Here is a 24795-nt window from a genome sequence, read left to right as displayed (position 1 = left end):
TTCACGGGGCGGTGGAGGCTACGCCCGCCCCTCGCCGCCGCGCGGGGCCTGCTGGGAGCGGCGAGGCCCGCCCGTGGGTAGTGCGGCGCGCGGCGGCCGCCATCTTGCGCTCCGGCTGGGGGCTCAGCGCCGCGTTCCGCGCAAAGCGCAGCGCTGTGGGGTTCTCTCGCCTCGGGGGCGGCGGGCGCGGTGCGTCCCCGCTGCGATGGGTAAGAGCCGGTCGGTCGGGGGGGGCCGCGTTCGAATGCGGTCGGGGCGCCGTGCCCCGTGCTGCGCGGCCGGGCTCCTGCCTGCCTGGGGGCGCTGGGCTGTGGCGGGGCGTTGCCGCGCACGGTGCTGGGACTGTCCCGCAGCGCCGGGACGGAGTCTCTCAGTCAGGGACTGCCTTCCTCCCGCCGCCGGCAAGAGCGCTTCCCCATCGTCTTTTCAAGGGGCGCAGGCGAGAAGCGTCGTCAGCTGAGCCCGGGGCCGGGTGTCCTCCGGCCGGGCTGCTAGCAAGCGAGACTCGATCTGACGCGGCGCCAGCGCGCTCTGGGACGGGCGAGGGCTCTGCGCGGCCTCCCCGGCCCTCCGGGCATTGAGGGGCGGCGATGCTGCGCGGCGAGGGGAGCCCTGCGGCGGGCTGTGGCGGGGCGGCCTCAGCCGGTGCACAACAGGTGGGCGGCATGCAGGATGTCGGTAATAACGCAGGCATAGCTGGGCGCAGTGGAAGTGTGGTCTGGATACAGTCGTGATGCCTGAGTAGATAAAGCACCGCTTGACTCTCAGTCCTTCTGGTTCTTGTTCCGAAGCCCGTGTGGGACGGGCCAAAGCAACAGCTTTTCTTTTTGAGGAGAGTTTCTGCTTGATCTCTTATACAGAGCTTGGATTACTTTGGGGTTATTTTTAATACAGTCTTCTCACCTTTGGTTCTTTGTTTGGCCTGGCAGGTGTACTGGCCCAACTCATTCCTCAAGGTGTGAGTGATTAAGAAGGCGATGGTGTTTGAGAACTTCTTAAGCCACGGGAGTTGCTAGACAAAATGCTCTTCTTGTTAAATTGTACTTCAGAAGTTCTGTGAGTTAGAAGGCAATGACTTCTAGCTCACTTCTACAGCGTCTTATGCAGCTCTGTGTCCAGAAATGGCAATAATTTGTGAAGGTTCTTATGAAGCAGTTGTGTTTGGGTGAAACAGGTTGCTGAATCCTCAGGGTGTCCTGTTGGTGCCAGCCTAACAGTGTGGGCTGGTTGCTTCTTACAGCCTGTGTTTGTTACTCAGCAGGCCTTGATACTGCTGATATTAAACAAAATTTAGAATAAATAAATAAATCTCAGCATGGAAGTTGGAAAAGAGCTGTGACCATGGTTCAGATAGCCTTATGCATGTTTCCTTGTTGTGAAAGACTTGCAAACAACTGAGTTTGCTTGGAGTCTTGAATCACAGTTTTGACAGTTATTTCTTTGAATGAAAGCTACAGTTTTAGCTTTGAATATTAGCACTGGGCTGTTCACAACCTTTTTCAGTCACTTTGATCATTTCAGTAGCAGAATCATGTTGTATCGCTCTTTTCTTTACACAGCTGATATGCCTGAAATGACAGGCAGATTCTATTCCTCCTTGTACATCAAAAGAGCTGTTAATTAAGGATGAGTCTTTTTATTATTATTATTGTTATTTTAAATTTAAAATTGCAAAGGAATATTTGTCTAGATGCTATTAACCCTTAATTCTTTTTTTCCTGTAGAGTTTTTCTGTATGCAGATTAAAAGGAAATTTAGCGTAACCTTTAGATTCTGTTCTGTGTTTCTGTGATAGGTATTAAAAAAATCACGAAGCGAGGCACTGAATTAAGCAGTAATTACAGCAGGTTTTCTCCTGGGATTCATTTTTGAGAGAAGGAACCAAATTCCTGTACTTGCTGATAGTGACAGACAATTATTCCTCCGAATTTAGGTCAAAATTTAGCAACATAGTGGTTTTGCTTTTGTTGTCTTACTTTGTTCGTAAGATCGGTAACTTCATTTCACAGTTGCTTATGCCCCTTAATGAGGTGCCTGATCTCTGGAGTGACCTGTGGTTTAATCTGCAATTCAGAAATGCCTGTGTAGTCAAAGATTTCTCTCTTGGAGATTTTTATTGGTGAACTGGGCATTGCCAGCAGCTACAGGTGTCTATAGCTGTTGCTTTAGATACTTTTCTAGTATGAGAGATGGTAGGTTTGCCTTCAAAGGTTTGGCCTTTTGGAGTAATTTATTTTATTTTTTAATAGACATCATGTCAAGCCCAGGGAAGGATAACTTCAGAATGAAAAGCTACAAAAATAATGCACTTAATCCGCAAGAAATGCGCAGACGAAGAGAAGAGGAAGGAATTCAGCTTCGGAAACAGAAAAGGGAAGAACAAGTAAGCATCTTGATGAGCTGTTAACTGTTAAGTGCTCCTGCGGTTGAATTCAGATATGTGAAAGGACTTGAGCAGATTCCTTCCTGTGAAGTAGAAGCCAGAGCACCAAATTAAAAGTCTGTTTTCTGTGCAGTCTTGGGGAGCACCAGGCACCTCTCAGTAGGATTATAAATCAAAAAGGTGAATAGAAGCCCTATAAGTCACTGTGGCATTTGAAGTAGAGATCTTTGTCTTAAATCTAGTCCTTATTCTTGTTTTCAACATGTGAGCTGAAGACTGAGCTGAAAGGCTAACCTTATTTCTGGTAAGAATGGGAAAACCTGCATTCTCTTCTAAAGTTTGGGCCAAAGGTGTACTATTAGAAGGGAGAGGAATGTACTCCAAATTGCTCAAGAGTTTTTCTACCATAGCCTAGTGAAGTGGCCAACAAACAATGGTCTGTAAACATGAATTTACAGATATTTTAATATGATATTTAAGTTGTCTTTATTGATTTTTATTTTTTAATGATTACTGTATAATTTCATAGTTGGTGGTAATTCCTTTTCCCAAAGCATTTAGTAGTTCATTGCCTGGAAAATGAGGAATATAGTTTGTTCTTCTGCTTGCTCTAAAGTGGCTGACTTTTGTCTCCCACCACCTAGTGTGTCCCAGGCACTGATCTACAGTCCCCTCTGAGGTGGGAGTGCTTACCCTTCTCCTGGGAGAGTGGTGCTACTGCATGGAAAGAGAATTTATATTAGTTGGGCCAGAGAGGTAAGAGTAAGAAGTAGTATGCTGCTGGAGCATTTACCTGTGATTGAGTTCATCTGAATTGCAGTTCCTGCTGGAAGTTCTATGTATTTTGTAATAAATGCTCCGTAGGTAAATAATTTATTAAAACAAGCAAAGAGAAAAACATTGTTTCCCATGCTGAATGTTGTAATAGTTGAGAATATCTTGACTATAATTGTTGGACTGGTGTTTTCATCTTCTTTAGCACTGTTAGGATCAAGTTTGTGCAGAGAAATGAGACTGTTTTTGCTCCAGAAGAAATTATCAATCGTAGATAGGCTGTCTTCCTAGACAAAAATGATTTACATTTTTGTCATTTACATTTACAAGATCCTGTATGGCATTGTTGAGTGCTAGGAAGAATGGCAGATCTTTCTAAAAGGTGTACATTGATTCTTCTTCCTTTTGTGGGTTTAAATGAAATTAAAACCTTGTTTGTGTTCAGGACTGTGCAATTGTTAGGGTCCAGGTTTGTGCCCAGTCCAGAGTTTGATCAAGCAAAGGAGAGAATGCTTTGTTTTAGGCTCCTATTTGAAATATAACTACGTGTAAACATGGTGTTGCTCATTTTAGTTTTGGGTAATGTGGCCACAGAAATACAGATGTCTGTAGACAACATTGAGAACAAAACTTTGTTCAGGACTTAGCAGGAGTTTTCATTATTATGCTTGCCTCTGAAATCTGAGACACTCAGTGGTCTGAGATTCTAACATTTATTTTTAAAGTTCCCAACGTGATATTCTTAGAATTGTTAATGATTATAGTCTTAAGTGTAGTTGTAAATTAAAGGTACTGACTTTAGGTTTGGTCTGTGGAAGTAAACAGGCTAGTGTGGTTGTTATGTTTGCATGCCAGAAAATGAGGAGGCACTCATTAAGCATAGCTTATTAAATACTGCAGTACAGGTATGTATTTTAAATATAGATGGTGTTTGAAGCCAATACCAAAATGTTTTTTGGATATAAGAGGACATTTAAGGTTACATAATTTGAAAGCTCACCTTCAATCTACGCCGGTTATTTTCCAACTATATTGAAACAGTGTAAGTTTTAGTTTTCTTATGTCTGTATACTAAATGTAGCTACTGTTCAATTGGCATGCAAGGAGATTTGAAGTGTGGAATGCAGTGTGCTGACACACAGACTTTGGCTTTGTGTTGATGTTTTTTGCCTCAAAATTAAGAAAGAATACTGTTTCCCTCTTCAAAATAAATGCTAAACTATGAAGTATAAAACAATAAAAATAAAAAGATTTGTATCATCATTGCCTTTGTCTGAAAAATATACAGATCTTTTCTTTGTTCAAAACCTGAAGTTGTTTTTATTTTTGCCTGAAGTGTTGTGGCACTATTTATCAAGATGCTGCATATAGTGGTGTTCTGCTCTGTTACGTTCTTTAAAGTAGAATTCCATTTACATGGATGGACAGGAAGGTGAGTGGTTGAAGTGCTTTGACTAGTACAGGTGAAAGCCAGTGTCGTCACATAATGATCAGTACCCATTCTGTGATAAATTTCCCCTATGTTTCTTCTTTGTTTAGCTCTTTAAACGCCGAAATGTTTCTCTCCCGGGAAATGAAGAATCTATGGTGGAAAGTCCAATTCAAGATCCTGACATCAGCTCTACTGTACCCATTCCAGAGGTAATCACTCTAGAATGTGTTTAGAACGTTAGGTATTTATGTGTTTATACCAGTCCTACAAAGCCCCCCTTTCATTTTTAGGAAGAAGTTATTACAGTAGATATGGTGCAGATGATTTTCTCGGATGATCCTGATCAGCAACTCACAGCAACTCAGAAATTCAGAAAGTTGCTATCTAAAGGTATGTAAGCATTGCTTTTTCCTTTTCCTCTTATTTTATTATAAATTTTAGTCAAACAGAGTCAGTTAATGTTGAATTTTGCTTTACTTTAAAATAGAGCTTGCCAAAGTTTCTCAGTTTATTTGCAACAAAAACAGTACCAAATCTATTCTAACCCAATGACTAAATACAAAAAGCTTTATTTTTCTATTGTTAAGTCTTCTGGACAAAATAACAAAAAAAGGATATTTTGATTGAAGCACCCAGGGCAGTAACTAACAACTTGAAGTACTTGTTGCAGTAATTGATTTTGTGTTTGATTTGAATTTGATTCTGTGTTTGAGGGGATAAAAATGATACGACTTGCCAAAGAATGGGTATGATTTTGTTTTGTTGTTCACGTTCTTGTTGGGATTGTAAAACATAGTTTTAAGTTCATGCTGATATTTGTAAAGCCTACTAGACAAGAACATGCTTGATTATTTAAAACTGTACCTACCAGCGGTTTTTCTGTTAATTGAGAGAAGTGTTGTGCTAACGTGCCAATAGGCAATTGTATGTGTTATTGTGCAGAACAAAGAATGATCGCTAAATTATAGCATTAAGAGATTATCCAGCAATCTTCTGAGGGAAAAATTTCCTCTTGATGTTAAAATGTCCGAATGCTAAAAATTTATGTTAAGTTTTCTGAGAATCATTCATGTTTTGTCATATTGAAAAAGTAATTTCAGTGGTCTTTTTTGGTTAGTCTTATGCATATGAACTTTTTTGTTTTGTTTTTTAATCTCCCAGAGCCTAATCCGCCCATAGATGAAGTCATCCAAAAACCAGGAGTCGTACAGAGATTTGTGAAATTTCTAGAGAGGAGTGAGAATTACACGTTGCAGGTGAGTTTGGCTGGTACTTGCTTAGGGTTTGGAGTGGGTTTAGAGATCCTGAGAACAGCTTTGGAAAGCATGTTGATTTTTTTTAATTTTTTTAAATAAGAAAATGTAATTATATCTTATCAAAGCTGTAAGATTTAGATATCCTAAGTTTTAACAATTGCTACTGGAATTGTAGTTCCACTGGAATTGTAGGAACACACTCTTGTGAATTTAGTAGCCTTTAGGGTGATGTATTCAGCTGGTCATATATTTGGACGTGGAAAGCAGTATTTGTTCAAGAGAATTTCCTGAATGGTGTATTGAAAGCATCAGCGTAGATGTGTGAGCAGAATCTGGGTGGGTTTTTTTAGTTAAGTTTCTTTTTTTTTTTTTCCCCTTGGAAATAGTGTACTATTCTGCAGTTGAAATCTTAGAAAAGAAATAAAAATACATGAAAACTTGAAAGCTAAAACTCTAGGAAAGAAATCTTGGGAAAAATAAGTGACAAACAATAGGAGTAACTGGTAACCTTGTGCACATTTGCACATCATCAAAAGATTTGTACCAGTTAGAAGAGATAATCGTACTACACAGAAATTACAGTAATAGTAACCATTACATTTCAGTGGAAAGGAAAAAAAAGAGTTTGAAAAGTAACCTCTGGAACTCTTGTGTCAAAATGCTTACAATAAAGTTTTAGGTGTTTGTTTGTTTGTTTTACTGCCGAGTTATTTAACACGGTATGTATTTTCTGCTCCTCAACAGTTTGAAGCAGCGTGGGCTCTAACAAACATAGCATCTGGAACTTTTCTACATACAAAAGTTGTAATTGAAACTGGAGCTGTTCCAATTTTTATAAAATTGCTCAGTTCAGAACATGAAGATGTACAGGAGCAGGTAACTGTTTTCTTGCAGTGTTTTATTACTATAAAATTCATTTAGGAATGTCTTCCCTCCCCTCCAGTTTTTTTTCTTTTAATTCAGGTAAAGAGATCTTAAGTCCCATTGACCTATTATACCATTGATTTGGCTCCAGGAAAACGGAAATTTTGATTCAGTGTTTTATTTCCCTTACGATCCCCCAACACCTTCCAATCTTTCCAAGTTCTTACAAGCCTGTTTTGTTTCTTTTTTTTTATGTTGTTTAATAATTTGAGGAAAGCACCTCATTTCTTTTGTGCTGTGTGCAGGCGGACAGAATCTAAAACAGCATAACAGAATATAGTGGAAAACAAAATGTGAATTTTTTTTCTAGATTACAAAGTAGCTTTATTTCTTAGATCCTTCTTATTAGTCTTCATCATTGTCTTCCTGAATTTGTTTTTTTCTTAGTTTTTCTTCTATTTTTATCTTTACATAATAGGTAATTGACTTTGCATTAGTTCAAAGAAAATGCAGAATATAAATCAGTAGTCTTCTGAAATGTTATATTCAGAGTTATGCTGTGACTTTTCGGATTCCATAGTGTTTGCTGTAAAAATATGTAGATCTTCAGTACAGATATGTAGACTATCTGATTTGCAGGTATGTATAAATTCACTTGGGTGCTTTCATTTTTAAGGCAGTGTGGGCTCTTGGTAACATTGCTGGTGATAACGCAGAATGCAGAGACTTCGTTTTAAACTGTGGAATATTACCACCCCTCTTGGAGTAAGTATTGTAAGTTGTTACCGGCATAGGCTGGGAAAGATGATGCAAGTCATACGTTTGTGTGATTCTAACTGGTTGGCTTCCCTGCTTTTTTGTCTGGTAGCTCCAAGCTTCAGTCTTGTGTTTGGTTATTGAGCTGTGCCAGCAGACTGGTCATTACACGAGCGGTGTTCCACTGGCAGATTTCTTTTCATTATGAGTATTATTCCACTGCTTACTGTACTTTTACAGTGGGCTATAAAGTAGCTTGATCAAAGGGGAAAATGCTACCCAGCACAAGTAGTATTCAATTTATTCTAACTTAAAATACCAAGCTGACTTAAAGCATTTTAAAAACAGCTTAAAGTAACATAATGTGATTGCTTTCCTTGAAGATTTAAAGGGTGAAAGGTTTGATAAGTTTTGATAGGTATCTGGAAGTGAACCTGATTTTTTCCCAGGTATTGAATTTTTCCCAGTCTATTGTGTTAAAAACAGTGAAACAAATGAAAAAAAAAAAGCATCATTAAGTTCTAATATTTTATGCAGCCTTTATTAAAATATTAATTGGGTCTTATGAATTAAAACGTCAGTGTTAGCTCTAGAGTAGGTTGCATTTTCTAACCCCTTTGGAAAGGATTAGTTGAGCCATTTATTTCATATGAGCAGTGGCTTACTTTCTATGCATGTGTATTTGTTTTAGGAATGTGATGTTCGTGCGAAGTAGCAGTCCCTTCTAAGAAAATACTGTCATGAAAGCTATAAAGAGAAATAATGTAAAACTAGTGCCCAATAACAAGATTGGGTTTTTTTTGTTTTGTGTTATAAGGCATTGATGATAATAATAGATGAGAAAAATACTTAACGTTTTCAATGTTTTTATTTTTTATTGTCTCTCTTTGACAGACTGTTAACAAATTCAAATCGTCTTACCACGACTAGAAATGCAGTCTGGGCACTCTCAAATCTCTGTAGAGGCAAGAATCCACCTCCAGACTTCAGTAAGGTATAATGAAGTACTCATTTCAGGAAATTGGAAAGCTAAAAAAAATGTCTGTTTGTTATATAACAGTCTTTGAATCTGGAGGCAAGACTATGTGATCACATTAAAAACAACATAAAATTGAGTCTATCTGTTGTATCTGCTCAATGTTTTCTCTTGTGACCTGTTAGCAATAAAATTAAATAATTAAATGACTGAGAAGTTTGAGAAGTTATTTAGTCAGATGCAGGTAGTCATTCACTGAAACCAGGACAAGCAAGGGGTACTTTTGGCACCAAATCCTTTTGGCCTGGATTTTCTGCCGGTATGTGTTAGAGGATGTGAGTTATGATTGAAGCTTTTATTTCTTACTTTCCTTTTTTTTTTATGTTATGATTACTTAATGAGATGCTGCAGGAATAAAATTTTCCTTGCTGTTTATAGGGCAACAAATTCAATTAATTCAGACTACCATGACAGAGGTGATTTGCCTACGTGCTCTCTCATTCACTTTTTCTCCACTTTTCAAGACAGTAAGACTGTAGTCTCTAGTTAGGAGTATTAGTTTTTTATTTTCAGTATGAAGTTTAATTTCTGGTAATGGTGATGGCAATAGAAGATGGAATAGAGTGTTGAGTATTCTGGGTGATGTTAAAATGATCACTGAATGTAATTTGGAGTCAATTTGCGTGTCTTAAAACTTCACTCACAGAGTACTGAGTTGCTACTTGTTAATCTCTATCCAAGGATTACTAAAAAAGGAGATTTCTGATGTCAGTTAATCAGTCACCTCACAATGGCTGTAGCTCAATTACATCTTCCAGTTTCATTCTGGCAGCAAAAAAAAAAAAAAACAACCAGTTCCTTGCTGCTTAAGCTATTTTAACTTCAGTGGAAGAGGATATCCTGTAGGCAGTTGCTAATAAGAATAGCTCCTTTCCTTTTTGCCCTTGGCGATAGTACTAGCTGAACACATAAAGGAGGCTGAATTATATAGCTAACTCCAGGTTAAAGGATTAAGTTCCACAAAGAATGTGAAATTCCCAATCCGTTTTTGTTATAACTTGTCAGGTTTTAACTGGTGGTAAGGCAAATGTAGCTCACTTCGCTCCATCTATTTCTGTGGAGCCTGAAGGGTATGAGGGCCAGAGCTTTTAGTTGAAGTGAGGCTAGCCATAGCTTGTTTGGTTCAGTGAACATTGATTTTCTTTGTCTTAAAGTGACTGTGAATTGATTATTGCAAATAACCGATTGTGCTTCTATATAAAAAACGATTATTCTTTTGAGTGATTCGGGAAAGCATCAGTAATTCCTGATCATCTGATTATCTCTAGAAGCAGATAGTTGCTCAGCTGTAACAAGAACTAAATACCTAATGTAGTATCTGCGAATAAGTAGGCTGTTAATTGAAATTTAGCCAATTCACTGATTTGAATTGGATGTCTAGTTTAATCAGAAAATGTTTCACCTAGGTCCTGTTTCATAGATGAACTCATGGTTTGGCAGTAAATAGTTTTGCACTTGTATGCCTTCGCAGAATGTTTTCTGAAATACACAAAGCACTTAATTTTGCAACATTTTTCTTTAACCTAGGTTGCTCCTTGCTTAAATGTTTTATCAAGACTGTTGTTTAGCAGTGATCCGGATGTATTAGCAGATGCTTGCTGGGCCCTCTCTTACCTTTCAGATGGACCCAATGATAAAATCCAAGCTGTTATTGATTCTGGAGTGTGCCGAAGATTGGTAGAGTTGCTTATGTAAGTTCTCTCTTTACCAATAATTGTCTTGTAATATAGTTAATATTAACGAATGCAAACTGACTTGTGTTTTTTCACTTGAAGTCTGAATTTATTTCATGAAACAATGAGCATGATATCAGTCTGATAGTTTTTCAGCTATTTGCTAGCTTGCTTGGCTCCTGAGATTTTTTTCAGTGGTTGGCAGTGAAAAATGCTTTTTGTAAAATAATTCTTGATGTTAAATAATAATAAAAAGTAGGATTTCATTTGCATGGAAGAAGAGAAAGGTAATGACTGAAGATGAAGTTTTAATTGTAAATCAATCTCTGAGCTTAAAAATTTTAATTTTCATGTTGTATTTTTTTCTTCACCTTTCTGGGAGATGTAGTTGAAATACGGATTTCTTTTTAATTTTTTTTTTTTTTGAACTCGCAAAGTCTGGAGGCAGGCTTGTGCTACTTCTGAACTGTTGCAGAGTACTTACGTTATGGTTTGTTATTTTCCTCGAAAAGGATACTTAAATCCCTGTGTTCATATGGGGGCTGCAACATAGGTTGCATGGTAGTTCCCAACACTGACAACATAGTACGGGTCCATTTGGTTGCACTTATCCAACTTGTTTAAATAACAGGAAAACAGGATGAAGTAATGTTGTGTTCTCTGTAGCTAAAAGTTTACAACCCAAAACAAATCACTGCTAATTGAAAATGCAAAATTATACTGTGCTACTTGGTAACACCAAGCAATGTTTGTCTTCAGGCATAATGATTACAAGGTGGTATCCCCTGCATTAAGAGCAGTTGGAAATATTGTTACTGGTGATGATATCCAAACACAGGTAAGACGTGTTGATTTAAGAAAAATGAATTGCCTGGAAGAAAAGTAGTTATAAAAATATCATACTAAATTACAATAGAATGCATGTCTAATACAGGTGTCTATATATACGTATAGGCCACATACATTAAGGTCGCAAAAACGCTCCAAGGGTTGGAACACCTCTCTTATGAGGACAAGCTGAGAGAGCTGGGGCTATTCAACCTGGAAAAGAGAAGGCTCCAGGGAAACCTCATAGCGGCCTTTCAGTGTCTGAAGGAGGGCTATAAGAAGTAAGGGTACAGACTCTTTAGCAGGGTTTGTTGAGACAGGACAAGGGGAAATGGTTTCAAACTAAAAGACGGGAGATTTAGATTGGATATAAATTTTTTACAGTAGGCATGGTGAAGCACTGGAAAAAGGTTGCTTAGAGAGGTGGTGGAAGCCCTGTCTCTGGAGGTATTCAAGGTCAGGCTGGATCAAGCTCTGAGCACCCTAATCGAGCTGTAGATGTCCTTGTTCCTTGCAGGGGAGTTGGACTAATGGCCTGTAAGGGTTCCTTCAAACTCAAAAGATTTTATGACATGAAAGTGAAGGAAGCTCTACAAATCTATACTGCTCATTTGACAGTCAGTTTAGTTTGGTGTTCTAATCATAAAATTCCTGCAAGAATGAACACTTTATTACGGCACTGTATGTAATAGATTACTTCATTCTTGAATGGTATTTCAAATGCTGCTTTCCATTAATAATGGACTTATTTATTTTCATTATTGGGAGATTAAATTGTGTTATAATTCCCTTTTCCAAGCCTTTGAATGCAAAGTTCTCATTGTTTTAAGCAGTGCATACACTTGTTATGTCCATAAACTTGTGTAAGATAGTCTGACTGATGAAATTTGTTGCAGAGATATATTTTTTAATTTTGAAAATTAGAATTGAATTTGAAGTAATGTAGGAAAGTTACCAAGGTCCTTTGGTAAAAGGAAAATATTGAAATCAAGTAATTGCCTAATTTATTGTGAGCTCTATTGGAGCAGATTCCATTAAGGAATTAGAAAATGTCTGTCCCTTTAAAAGCAAATGAATAAATTAGGTTTATACTTCTTAGGCATGTAAAAATACATGCTCTGGCATTAAGCAGCCTTATGCAGTCTTGGTGTCTTTAGTCTTCTGATGTGAACATAGTTGAGGGCAGTTTCTTTCCAGTTGTGTAGACAGTTGGATTTCTGTTCAGATGCTACAGTATTGAGCAAATGCTGGATGTTATTTTTGATACTTTTTGTAATATAAATATGTTGCAAAGTATTCTTCTTTTGAAGTTACCTCTAATGTGATTTATCTGTGCATATACATACACAAATCAATCTTCAATTGTCCAATTATTTTAGGTGATTCTGAATTGCTCAGCGTTACCCTGTCTCTTGCATTTGCTTAGTAGTCCCAAGGAATCTATTCGAAAAGAAGCATGCTGGACTGTTTCTAATATTACTGCAGGAAACAGAGCTCAAATTCAGGTACGAATATATATAGTAATTTGGGTGGGTTTGTTTTTGCTAGTTCACTTGATTTTCATTCACAAAGATAAATAAGATGCTACATTGATTGCATTACTTGTTGTAGTTCTAACAGTCCATAATTTTGTGTAAGTTTTGAATGTCTTGAATAAAACGGCCAAAGTGAAGTTTTGTTCAGATCAAGCGAGGCTTGATTTCCATTCAAAATTTCAGATTTTGTGCTTATGTCACATGGTTTTTCAATAGATTTATCTGGCAAGGTGTATCCTGATAATCAACTAGTTGCAATGTTGGAATAGTTCTGAATTTTGTTTTAGCATTTGTAGTTATTGCAGTGCCTTCAAAGAAAACATTATTTCCTTTGATACGAGCAGGCATTGCTTACAACTGTAGTGAGGGTATTAATCTTTTTGTCCTCTGTATATTAACCGTTACCAATTATCATTATCCTCTTGTTGTCTCTTAGGCAGTTATAGATGCAAATATTTTTCCAATATTGATTGAGATTCTTCAGAAAGCTGAATTTCGCACCAGAAAAGAAGCAGCATGGGCCATAACTAATGCAACATCAGGAGGAACCCCTGAACAGATTAGGTAACTTTGTGTATATTGCTATTTTCTCTCCCTAGATACCTTTTCTAAGGCATTTTCTTCCTCGAATTGAATCCTGACAAACAGAGCAACAAAAAACTAAGTATAACTGTAATTTTTTTTAAGTTCTGACTGTGTGCTGACTTAAACATGTAGAAGCTCAGAAAAAATGAGGGAAATTTATGCAATAGAATTAATAAATGAACTCAGTTGCATCTCTCTATAGGAGAACTTAAGGACTTTCATTGGTTTCTTCATGTATTTAAACTCACTAACAGTGTTACTTCATGCCGATATCTAACTTTTCCCAAAATGGGATTTGATTAAAAATCTACTTAGCAACTATCAAAATACTACAGAGAGTGGATCTGTTGAATAACTTGAATAAAATGCTCTCTAGTTTCTCAGAATGCCATTAACATGTAATCAATTTTAATCAATAGTTGATAAATGGATTTTAAAATGATAGTGTAAAGCATTAAAAATCTAAAAGGCTGAGCACACGAAGTTATGTAGCAACTCCTCCAGCATGTTCAGGAGATTTGTTGCAATAAGTGCATGTTTGTTTATTTAAAAAAAGAAACAAACAAAAAACCCCACCACATTCTGATTTTCTCACTGTACTGCCACTACGTGTTTTCAGTGGTAAGGAAAGTTTGTTGGTATTGTGTATTTATTGTTGGTAGTTTGGGTTTGTTTTTGTTACTTTAAGTGCTTGCACAACGTGACATCTTAAATTTAGTACTAGATCTTCAAATACAGAACATACATGTAATACCATAAAGGTTGCTTCTTATCACAAAATACAGAGATGCTATCGCTGTCATGAAATTTTAGCTCTTCTAAGATCCCCAAAGTACTACTGTCCAGCTGCACGATTATTGAAAACAACTAATAAATACTTAAACAATCATTTGATTCAGACAGACATTAGTGTCATCATTTTCCATGCAGACTAGAAACAAGGGCACAGGTAACGTCTTCCAGAAGTTAGGATTTTGTGCAAAATGGGTAAAAGAAATAGGTTGCTCAAAATAGTATTTTGTTGTATTTACTGTCATGTCCTTTACAGTTGGTAATACTAGTATCTTAATGGGTTAACGATATGAACTGTGTTAATTCAGAGCAATGTCTCCTCTTCTTACTCATTTATAATGTGTTTACATTATTATTTTTTTCACTGCAAAGTTTCTAACGTCTGAGAAAGGAACTTACTGCCAAAACTATCTTCTTCTTGTGTACTCGTTCAAATCCATCTGAAGATGATAAGAGAAAGGAAGTTGAATAGACTACAAATGTGGAATTCCAGTTAGGAATGTACATTAAATATTTTCATGAGGATATTTATTGTATTTCTGACTGAGGTTATCTTTGTGTTTCATGGTTAAGATTATTTGTTGTAGTTGTTTCAGCCATTTTGTTTATAACAAAATGGTGGCTAATGTGTGACAGTGTCATGTAAGAATAAATGTGCTGGTTTATCAGTCCTTCTTTTCCACCCCAACCTCTTCTATTTTTTCTGCTGTCCTAAAGGTATTTGGTAGCACTCGGTTGTACCAAGCCTCTTTGTGACCTCCTGACTGTGATGGATTCAAAAATAGTACAGGTGGCTTTGAATGGACTTGAAAATATCCTGCGTCTTGGAGAACAAGAGTCTAAGCAAAATGGAATGGGCATTAATCCTTATTGTGCCCTTATAGAGGAAGCATATGGTAAGAATTTATTTACTGTAAGGCTACATACTTAAACTTATCTGTTCCAGGGAAATGTAAAAAATGTAGTGAACTGTTTTGGTGAGTGTAATATAAGAATTTTTAATTCAAGCATACATAGACTTTAAATCATTGCAAATGAAGTAGTGTAGTTTGGTGGGAAAAGCAGTTAAATGCAGAAAGCTTTTGGATGTTCTTGTCTGTGTTTATGAAACGTGCCTAAAGAGGAACATTCTGAGAACTGCTGAACGAACAGGTATTCTCCTCTGTTGGAACCGCAGTTGGCATAAATTTATCACCTAAACCTGAAGCATGGTTGTGTTGCTTTAATACATAATTCTGTCTTGTTCAGTTTCATTACCATATAGGGATGAATGATCAGAGTTAGTTTTGCTTATTCCTGAAGTCAGTCACTTTTTAACATAGTAAATATCAGTAATTGCAAGAATCCACTTCAGGTGATAAAATAAGTTTGAGTGTATGTGGAAGTATTTTGTTCTGTTTCTTTTTTAAGATTTGTAAAATCAAACTACATTTCAAAAGCAGTTTAAACTATCAAAACTAAAATTACATTTGTAGAATTTCATGGCTAGATACTCTGACTTACAATTTAAACGTAGGTTTTGTTATCATAATGAGTTCAGCATTATTTATGGAGGCTTATCTTTTTGTAGTTTCTGACAGCGTAAAAATGGCAGATGTCTGTGTGTCAACAACTGGTCATAGCAGTTCTGAATGACTGTATTATACCTGACCAGATGGCACTAACATTTCTTCAAAGTAGGTGCTAAATCTGAATTCTCTGTTTAGGAGCTGCATTTCTAAAATCTGCAACCTGCAGGACCTTCTTTGTAGCCTAACAGATAAGAGGAATAAAAGTATTTATTTAGCTTAATGAAATTTAGTCTGATCCAAATCCTAAGTCTGTTCTAAATTTCACTTACAAATAGAGAACCTAGACATTAAATTTGGTAGTTGAGTAGGGGAAATAGCTGATGGCATCACGCTTATTTCTCCAGCCTCTATCGTAACCAGGAGAATTTATTTTTAGCTCTTCCTAATTTGATGTAAATTGAAACTGAAATGTCTTAAACAGCTAAAAATGAGTTCTGAGTCCCCATCTAACTGACCTCCAGGTACTCTGACAGCAGGTTATTTCCTCCAGCTTGCACACGATAAGCCTTTGGAAACGGAGCATCATCAGATTACAGACTAAATTTGAAAATAGTGATACTAGTCTGATAGATGTGATGATAGAATTTAGTGGTTTGGAGGACTGCGAGAGTGAAAGAAAAGAAATGAAGGTATTGGAAATTGCTGTGGCAAGCAGTTTTGTGCTATCCTGACTGCACGCTTATTTGCTTTCTGTGTATCCACATTCTATTTCTACGTAGATACAATAGGCTCTTCCTCCCTAGATAAATTTATATTCTTTTAGTATAAAAAATACCTTGAACAGCAGAAGGTGTTGCAGAAAATGAAACCTGGAAATACATGAGTTAAGAAATGCAGTAATGTATGCATTAGGAGCACTTGGCATGGAAAAAAAAGGCAAAATGAATGGAGAGGGAGGGGAAAAAAAATGCAACCACCCTATTGTATGTGAAAATCAGTTACGTCAAATGAAAGAAATGCAACCCCAAACTATCTCAGTTCATGTACATATCACCACAAAGTTTTCACACTTAGAACCAGTTTCCCTTTAAATTCTTCTGAAGAAACTAGGTGATGAAAATGTTTTGTTTTGAACTTAGGACTTGATAAAATTGAATTTCTTCAGAGACATGAAAACCAAGAGATCTACCAAAAGGCTTTTGAACTCATAGAGCATTACTTTGGTGTTGAAGAAGAGGATTCCAGTATTGCACCTCAGGTGGATGAAAGTCAGCAGCAATTTGTTTTCCAACAGCAGGAGGCTCCAATGGAGGGGTTTCAGTTGTGAACTATTGAAGTGAAGACAAGTATAAAATGTATACACTTGTAGAGTTTTTGTTTGTTTTCCAGAAGTCTTTTCTTTATGGCCAAAGGTAGAGGGAAAGCTGAGAATGTTTTGCAGAAATAGATGAAGAAGCAGCTCATGCACTTTTATATTTTGTTAGATACAACTGTTCTTTGTTCTGTATTTGTTTGGGTTTTTTTTTTTTTGTTCTCATATGTACAGAAAACAACTGTGAGTAATCACGTCTAAAGTAAAGCATTACATGTGATCTATCAGGAACTGCTAAGCTAAGACTTAAAAGGATTTTAGGCAGTGGTTCTGAATCTTTCTTGTAGTCTCAAACTGCATATCAGCAATACAGTTACTGACAGTTGTATTTTTGGCAGTAGGCTTGACTTGCCCAGTCTATCAAATCTACCTCTTGTATTGAAGCATTGAACATTGCTTCAGAACTAAGGCATGAAATAAAGATGAGCTTGTTAGAAGCTGAATTGGAATGTGAAAAATATTTATTTAAATTATGAAACTTCCACGCATTACTTACTTTACCACACACTGTTGGAATTTATTTATAAAATGTATTTAAAGACATAATGCATATCTATAACGATAATTACGCAATATATAATATTGAGTACCTGAAAAAGCTTTTACACAATTATGTGGGAAGAGACTGTTTCAGAGGTTTTCAAATTGGAATCAGCAGAGAGCTTGCTGGTCATTTGGTGCTTGCTCTGTAATTAAAGCTGCTAAATGGCATTTAAAGTCAGCCACAAATACAATACTTTGCTGTGGAAGCGGTTGCTGTAGTTACCACAAGAATGCTGCAATCGTGGATGACAGAGATGGTCATTTGTACAGATGGAAATGCAAAGCAGATGGTTTACAGCTGTCTCCTGCCAAAATGTAGTAACACCACTTCAGCTGAGGAAAGCAGTGTTACTCTTTCTAGTAACAGTAGCTTCTTAAAGGTTGAGAAAGTAGGTGTTGCATTTCTGACCAAATATGCTGCCACCACTTGAGTTCTGTAAGTTTGCTAACTCAGTTCTCGTCTAGTAAGACTATGAAAATACTGCAGTGAGGAATGAACGGAGAATCGCTCCTTTCCAGCTAATTGACAATATGTTATACTGTAAATACACATTAAGTATGTGGACACCAAAACTAACTAGAAGTTACTGTATTCTAAACATTTAGGCTCTACAGTACACAGTGTTTGCTGTTTAAAACACTAACAGAAACAGAATTCTAATATTCACGTTAACAGTTTTGAGTACAGAAAAATGTGTGCTGTGCTTGGACTTGCATATACATAGTGTTTCTGGAATATTAGCAGTATGTTTCATTTGGAGAAACTAATACTTTGGATTAATTAAAGTATATTTTTGTTTTTTTTCCCTGTAATTAATGTATTATCTTCAAACTCCTGGGTTAAGTGAGTTGGCATATGACAGCATTTCATACTTCATAAAAAGCTGCAATTTAAACATGAAATTACTTATCCCATGGCACTGTGCACAATATTTTAATGCACTGAAAAATACATATTAAAGGTGATAACCATTTACAGTACCATTTTATATTTAGATTTTTTTTATGTGCAAGTTAGAATTCTAAAATGTTTTGCTTTGATGTTGCAGCAATATATAATGTATTGTAATTGAATGTGAGACTTGAAGTGGATTTTTTAAGATTAATGGTCAGTTTTGACTAAGATGTAACTGGGAGGAACGAAATCTCTTTTTGAAGTCTTTTTACTGGAATTTAGAGGTGTAAGAAGCGTGTATATAGGAGTGCTGTTACTTTATGAACTCTGAATAATGAGATATTTTATCAAATGACACTTTAAACCTAGATTTGTACAGCATACAGTGGTTTTGAATAGTGTGATAATCTGAGTACAGCTGCCAAATTTTCATACAATATTAGATGATTGTATTTGTGCCCTTTTTACTCTCACAGTTTTCTGTTTGCATAAGCTGACCTTCCTTCCTGCCATCTGCTCAAAGTACAGGGTAGTGATCATGGAAATCTACTAGGGTTGCTAGTAAACGCTGAATTTCAATGTTCTTCTAGTGTAGAAATAAAGAATTCAGGTAACAGGGTATTCCATTATTTCTAACAAACTTGTTTTGATAATGTTACGTAACCAGTTGTGCCTGCTTTTTATTTGGAGGACCTTACAAACCCTGCATTTAGAAGCTTCTCTAACTTAAACCAAATCTGAACTATAAAAATCTCGATTAAAAGACTTGAAAATGAAACAAGGGGGCGTACAAAGTATTATATTTGTTTTGAAAGAATGTCTTCAGTTTTGTGGATATATTGTCTGAACAGTTAGTGACTGCACTTTACGCATTTAGATAAATATATTTCATGTCTGATATATTTAAGTGTAATAGTTTAAAAGTGAGATAAAAGTGATGGACTTTAGCTAATGAAACATTATTTGAATTCGAAGTTATTTGAATTCACCACTTGGTTTACTCTGACGTTGTTCAAAAAAACATATCTTTGTAAGCATAAAAGATGGTCCTTCCTGTTATATCATTGGATTTATTGCACGTTTGGTTAAAAGCACATTAATGAACAGTACAAAAAGATGACGTCTTACAGCCAGCTCTGGTGCAGTCATCTGTCAGTAGAGATGTGAGCATGGCAATGTTGCCTAAACAGATGAAACCAGTGAAGGGAAAAAAAAAAAACAACTGAAAAAAGCGTTTTGGGGGGCTTTGGTGTTAATTCAAAGGGTACCATTAGTTTTGCTTAAACGTGAATACCAGCTAGCTAATCTATGCAACTATGCAAAACGTGAAACTTTATTTTTCAGTTCTCTACTCTTGACACACTGAATCATATCTGATTTCTTTATCATTGCACTTTTGTCTGAGGACTGGTTCATACAGCTTTTTAATTTTCCAGTATTTGCTTTAAAAAGTGTTGCTAGCAGCAATCAAAAAGTGGTAATAATGTTGGCCCAGAAATAAGTTGTAGGAGAAGTTTGCAACTGGAAAGTTTCTGTTGTCAGGTCTGTCTTTAAAAACAAAAGGATGCACTATTGTCTTTCCTTCATGGCTACTTCTCAGTTGGGTTAAATTTATTAAATTGTCCAGCTGAGGACTTTTGTCATTGGTCTGCCAGCTGATAAAAGTTCAGCGGTGACCTCAAGAGTTCACTGAAATCTGGAATGAGAAATTTCAGTTACCGCACAAGATCTTCATATAATGTGTACAAACTTAACATACCCGTATTACCTTCAGATAGCAATAGTGCATCTTTAAATCCAGGCCAAAGGCCCGTTACTGTAACAAAACACACGAGTAGTATGCAATATTACGGAATGTTAAGTCTCCAAATACCATACGGAAACCAATAAAAACCTATTTTGCAGAAGTGTGCTGTATTTGGTGTTTTAATGAGTGTGGCTTCTTAAGCTAATGTTGTTTCGAATACAGCACTGGGGAAAATGAATTCAGAAAGGCTGGTTTGTGCACTGGCAGCACCTCATGTTTTTAAATAGATTTTTAAACATCTGACCAAACCTATAGTTGTATGATGGTCACGTGCAGAACTGAGCACTTGTTTGGGGAATTCTTACTGAAGTTTTTAAGGACTGGAGAATTTGGTGATCATCAGTTTGTTTCCTTTACCTTCCTTTCCCCAAACTTCTCCTCTCAGTATGTAAAATCTGAAGCATTCTTGCTGATTAGTTTGTTACATGCTTAGAACTACAAAAATTAATTGTATGTCCCCTTATTTTTGCACTTTCAGTATTGCCTTCTGTTTGGTCTTTGCTGTATTTAACCTTTCATTGAGAAAATACAACTACTTTTTCAGTAAGGAACTCTGATGTTTTCAGTACAGCTCAACATCGAGCCTGAATGAAAGGTTTTAAGGCAGACTGTGGACACTGGGTGAGCCCTTTACCTTTCATTCTTAGGCATCTCCCTCATCTTTGCAATTATTGGTTTTAATCACATGCAACGCACTCTGATTTTAACCAGGTGAAAGTGTGTATGCTGTCTTTAATAAATACCTCAGTTTCCGTGATCTCGGAACCACTGCTGTTAGCTCCAGTTTGTGCAATGCTACCGTTGTCCATTTGGTGGTGAAATTCACTAACCAGTTAAGTTAACTGACTGTTAACTTTGCTCCTACAAGGACACAGGGCATCTCACGGTTACTTTGGCTTTGACTCCGCTACCAGTGCGGCCTCTTTCCTCCACTTCTCCTTCTTTGCCAAGTTCCAGCTTGTCAGGGACTCGTGCCGTGCCGCAGCCTGCAGAAGGAAAACCCTCCTTGAGAGTAATGTTGTGAGTCACCATGATGGAGAAATGGGCCTGGTCTCAGGATTAACCACCAACTTAATGCTTTGTTTCAAAGCAATGAGAGCACATTACCTTAAGTTCTCACAGATTCCCATCGCTTTGAGGTATGCTACACAGAAGCTAGCCAGCAGTATACTCACCTTTTTTGCTGAAGCGATCACTGCAAAACAGGCAACAATTGAAAGGCCGATCATGATGTAACAAGCTTTAACGCGGGCTTTGTTCCTTGCCCTGTCTAGCATCTCTGGCCTGCAATTAAAGTATTGGAATGGAGTCACTAAAAAAACCGAAGCATCTCTCCAGACCTCACAGTTGTAATATCACTACTGCAAGAGTGAAAAATAAATTGGCTCTGGAAAGAAGCATCTTCCTATTGCTGTGGTGATTGGGTTTGTACCACCCAGGAGCACCCTCAACCATTTCCAGTGGAAAAATGGCATTTAAAGGATTGAGAAAGGTTTTAATCTCAAACAAAAACGAAAAAACAACCAAAACCATTTGAACTGAAAAGCTTGAGGTTTAACACAGTGGAAAAGGACAAATGACAGGCAGCTCTGCTGTACTTCCCCCCAGTCCTCACAGCAAACGCACCAGGATGCAGGGCAGGTTCCTGGCTAATGGCTGGCAATGCCACGATTACAAGGAGCCCCTTTCATGTTACAGCACAAGCACAACGTCTTTAAAACAAACCGCACAACAGACTGTCACCTAAAGCCATTAATCCAGAAGCCATTTGTAAGAACAAAAGCAAAGCTCTACGTGTTATTGGTCTGGCTTATAAACCTAATTTTATTTCTCAGTGCACTAATTGAAACTCTTCAGAAGCAGGTTTTCACTTTCCCTGCTTTCTGCCTCTGCTTTAAGGAGAACAGACCTTATTATCTCTTCTAATTGCACATTAGGGCCTCTGTTACTCAATCCTTCATCAAGGTCCTGGCTAAGCCTCTGCCCAAGGCAGTAACAGCTGTTTGCTGTCATTGATTTAAACATTTTGACCGAGGGCTACAGGTTTGACCCTCGATACCACACATCTTCAGCAGCCGCATTTTGTTCACAGGTAGCAAACAGTACCTTGCAATGCTTTATTAACACTGAAAACTGATACAGTTCACCTTCAATGTCTTAAAACTAACTTCTTTCAGAACGTTGTGATGAGCCCTAGAAATGCGTTGCTCGCACAGAAGGCAGGAAGTCATTCCAAGTGGTTACTGTGCACATGTGCAGGGATTAGCAAAGGCCTTTTACAAATACCTCCCAACGACTTCAGTAGTGCAAGTAATGCTTCTGAGACCCGCCTGAACCTTCCTGTGAGCAAAGGCAGTGAGATAAGCCCTGAGCAAGAGCAGTTGGACCCTCTGGGAAGCTGCTGCTCAGCCCCGGAAGCAGCAGCAATGCTGCTGGGAACAAACAGGTGGAGGAAAGGCTGGGGGACACCTCACTGCTTCATACAGCTCTATGTACTGCAATAGCACAAAGTGGTGTCCTGGAGACACCTTGGGAAGAGTAACTTACAGCAAGTTGAGGTGAGCAGAGGGTCAACCAGAGGCTGAGGCTGCATCAAGTACTCAGCTGCCCTAGGATTTGCCTTTGGGGATTTTTTTTCTCACGGTCTCTTTATCTATTTTTTTCCTCATATTCTTCTTTAAGCTATAATAAATTAAAGTTTGGCTGATGCGATCATTTAGCGGCTCCCAGTTCCTTTAGAACTGTTTATGGGAGCAATAAATAGAACACGCAGTTTATGATAACATCCTTCTCTGATTACACGTCAGGAATAAACAAACAAGGCAGTGTGGATATATACCAACTACATGCAGAGACCAAGGCTCTCTGCTCAGAAGGATCCAATTATAGCATTCTTAATTACAGCATCTGGGAACTCCGGTAGGGAACATTTTTTCTTCCTTACCTATGAGCAGCACAGGAAAGTTTTCTACCTGCTAGTTCATTTCAAAGCTCTCCGTGCCAAAAGTGCTTCCCAGTTTGAGCTCTGCAGAGCACCGCTGGGCACCCTTTGCCTCATGCCCTTCAGCTCACTGCTACCCTTGGAATATACCTGGAGCACTTACGGGATCCTCGGAGGAATTTCTTCTTCCGTCTTGAAGCGACCGGTCCAGAGGAGGATTTTCTTGTCAAACTTTGAAGGTTTGTAGCTTGCAACCACCTTGTGTGCCTGTTCAGCTGAAGGTTTGGAAAGAAACACCCCATCAGGCTGCTGTGATGAGTGGCAGTAATGATGGAAAGAGCAAATCCCTCTTAGTGCCCTGGTGGTCAGCGGGGGAATCATATCAGAGAATTATATTTGGGTTGGAAGAGACCTTAAAGCCCATCCGGCTTCAAACCCTTGTTGAGGGCAGGGCTGCCCCTCACCAGCTCAGGCTGCCCAGGGCCTCATCCAGTCTGGCCTTGAGCTCCTCCAGGGATGGAGGTGCTTCTCCCTCTGTACAGCCCTCTGAACCACCTCCTTTGGGGAGCATCCTTGTGGCTCTCGTTCGGACATCCCTCTACCTACTGCCTTATACTTGGGCATTTAAGCCAGAAGGCAAAGTAACGAGGCCCACGGTGACCGCAGGGGACCCCCAGTCCCCAGCCCAGCTCTGCCCTTACCGCGGGGGACTGCTGGGCCCCGCCCGGGCCCGTCGCCGGCGGCGGCTCTTCGTAGTGCGGCCGGATGGAGCAGCGGGGCGCCCCTCACCCGCCCGGGGCGGAGACGCAGCGGCAGCGACAGCATGGGCACGTCCGGGCAGCCCGCACCGCCGGGTCCCTCGCTCTGCTCTGCTTTGCTCTGCTCTGCTCAGCTCTGCTCAGCTCTGGGGGGGCTGAGAGGAACCGCCTGCCTCACTTCACCCGCCCACCTTAAAGCAGTCATATGGAACTGGTGAGAGAAACACTCGGGGCGGTCCAGGCTCACTCAGTACCAAAATATCCTTTGGGGAAAACAAATAACAACAAAAAACAAACATTAAAAGGAAGTCTGGAAACCAGTACAGAATATGTATTTAGCAAGCAGCCAGTGGCAGTTCTATGCAGGTGGCCCACAGTGTCTCAGCTGGAGCGCTTCCAGTGCATGGATGTTACATCCAGTGCTGATGTTACATCTCCCAGCCGTGACAGGGCAAGGTCAGGTTGGCTATCCAGAAAAGGTTCTTCTCCAGAGGGTGGTCAGGCACTGGCACAGGCTCCCCAGGGCAGTGGTCACAGCCTTAAGCTGCCACAGTTTAAGAAGCATTTGGACAGCGCTCTCATACATACGGTCAATTTTCTTGTGGTCCTGTGTGGAGACAGGAGCTGGACTTTATAATCCTTATGAGTCCCTTCCAACTCAGGGTGTTTTGCAATTCTGTGATTCTACGATCCAGCCAATGCCAGAACCCCAGAATGCATTGTTGTCTGTTATCACAATGAATGCCATAAAGCTCTCGAAGGTGCACTGGCAGAACGGAAGGGGCCCTGTTCACCGGGGCTGCATCATGAGGTGGCAGCATGCAGGCCTGTGCTCAGTGGGAGAGTGTGAGGAAGAAGACGTGAATCATTTGTAGCCAAAACTTTATTCCCCGTCCTCAGCAGCACATCCTGAGGTAGGCAGCTCTTTCTGACAGCAAATTGTTAAAAAAATTAAAACCAGCTTCCCGCATTCTATATTGGAATAAAATTTCCTGCAAATGAGATGCTCTTTAAACAAACCAAGTTTATCTAAGCCCTGTGCAAAAGCCAGGCA

At 38.7% G+C, this 24795-nt stretch overlaps 2 protein-coding genes across 5 annotated transcripts; one reads left to right on the top strand and one right to left on the bottom strand.

Annotated features, from left to right (window-relative positions):
• The first annotated feature begins 69 nt into the window (after positions 1–69).
• Positions 70–20142, top strand: KPNA5 (karyopherin subunit alpha 5). 4 transcript variants are annotated; one of them, XM_419770.8, is made up of 14 exons: positions 70–209; positions 2250–2383; positions 4697–4798; positions 4880–4979; positions 5751–5845; positions 6590–6721; positions 7386–7474; positions 8360–8459; positions 10029–10192; positions 10934–11012; positions 12382–12507; positions 12974–13101; positions 14632–14810; positions 16565–20142. In XM_419770.8, the coding sequence occupies exons 1-14, from the start codon at positions 206–208 to the stop codon at positions 16750–16752; spliced, it is 1620 nt and encodes a 539-aa protein (XP_419770.4). In that variant the 5' UTR covers positions 70–205; the 3' UTR covers positions 16753–20142. The 4 variants fall into 4 exon arrangements, with proteins under 4 accessions (XP_419770.4, XP_046794978.1, XP_040553475.1 ...); XM_046939022.1 differs by lacking the exons at positions 70–209; positions 2250–2383 and adding exons at positions 3051–3139; positions 4494–4589; XM_040697541.2 differs by lacking the exons at positions 70–209; positions 2250–2383 and adding an exon at positions 3051–3139.
• Positions 16933–23854, bottom strand: FAM162B (family with sequence similarity 162 member B). The gene is made up of 4 exons (XM_003641034.6): positions 23685–23854; positions 23147–23258; positions 21218–21326; positions 16933–21028 (listed from the first exon to the last, which is right to left on the bottom strand). Exons 1-4 carry the CDS (start codon positions 23806–23808, stop codon positions 20930–20932), a joined length of 444 nt encoding a protein of 147 aa, XP_003641082.2. The 5' UTR covers positions 23809–23854; the 3' UTR covers positions 16933–20929.
• Between the last annotated feature and the right edge of the window lie 941 nt (positions 23855–24795).

The sequence above is a fragment of the Gallus gallus genome, chromosome 3, assembly GCF_016699485.2.
Source record: "Gallus gallus isolate bGalGal1 chromosome 3, bGalGal1.mat.broiler.GRCg7b, whole genome shotgun sequence".
In the NCBI taxonomy this organism is placed as follows: Eukaryota; Metazoa; Chordata; class Aves; order Galliformes; family Phasianidae; genus Gallus; species Gallus gallus.
This window is presented reverse-complemented; position numbering and strand designations above follow the sequence as displayed.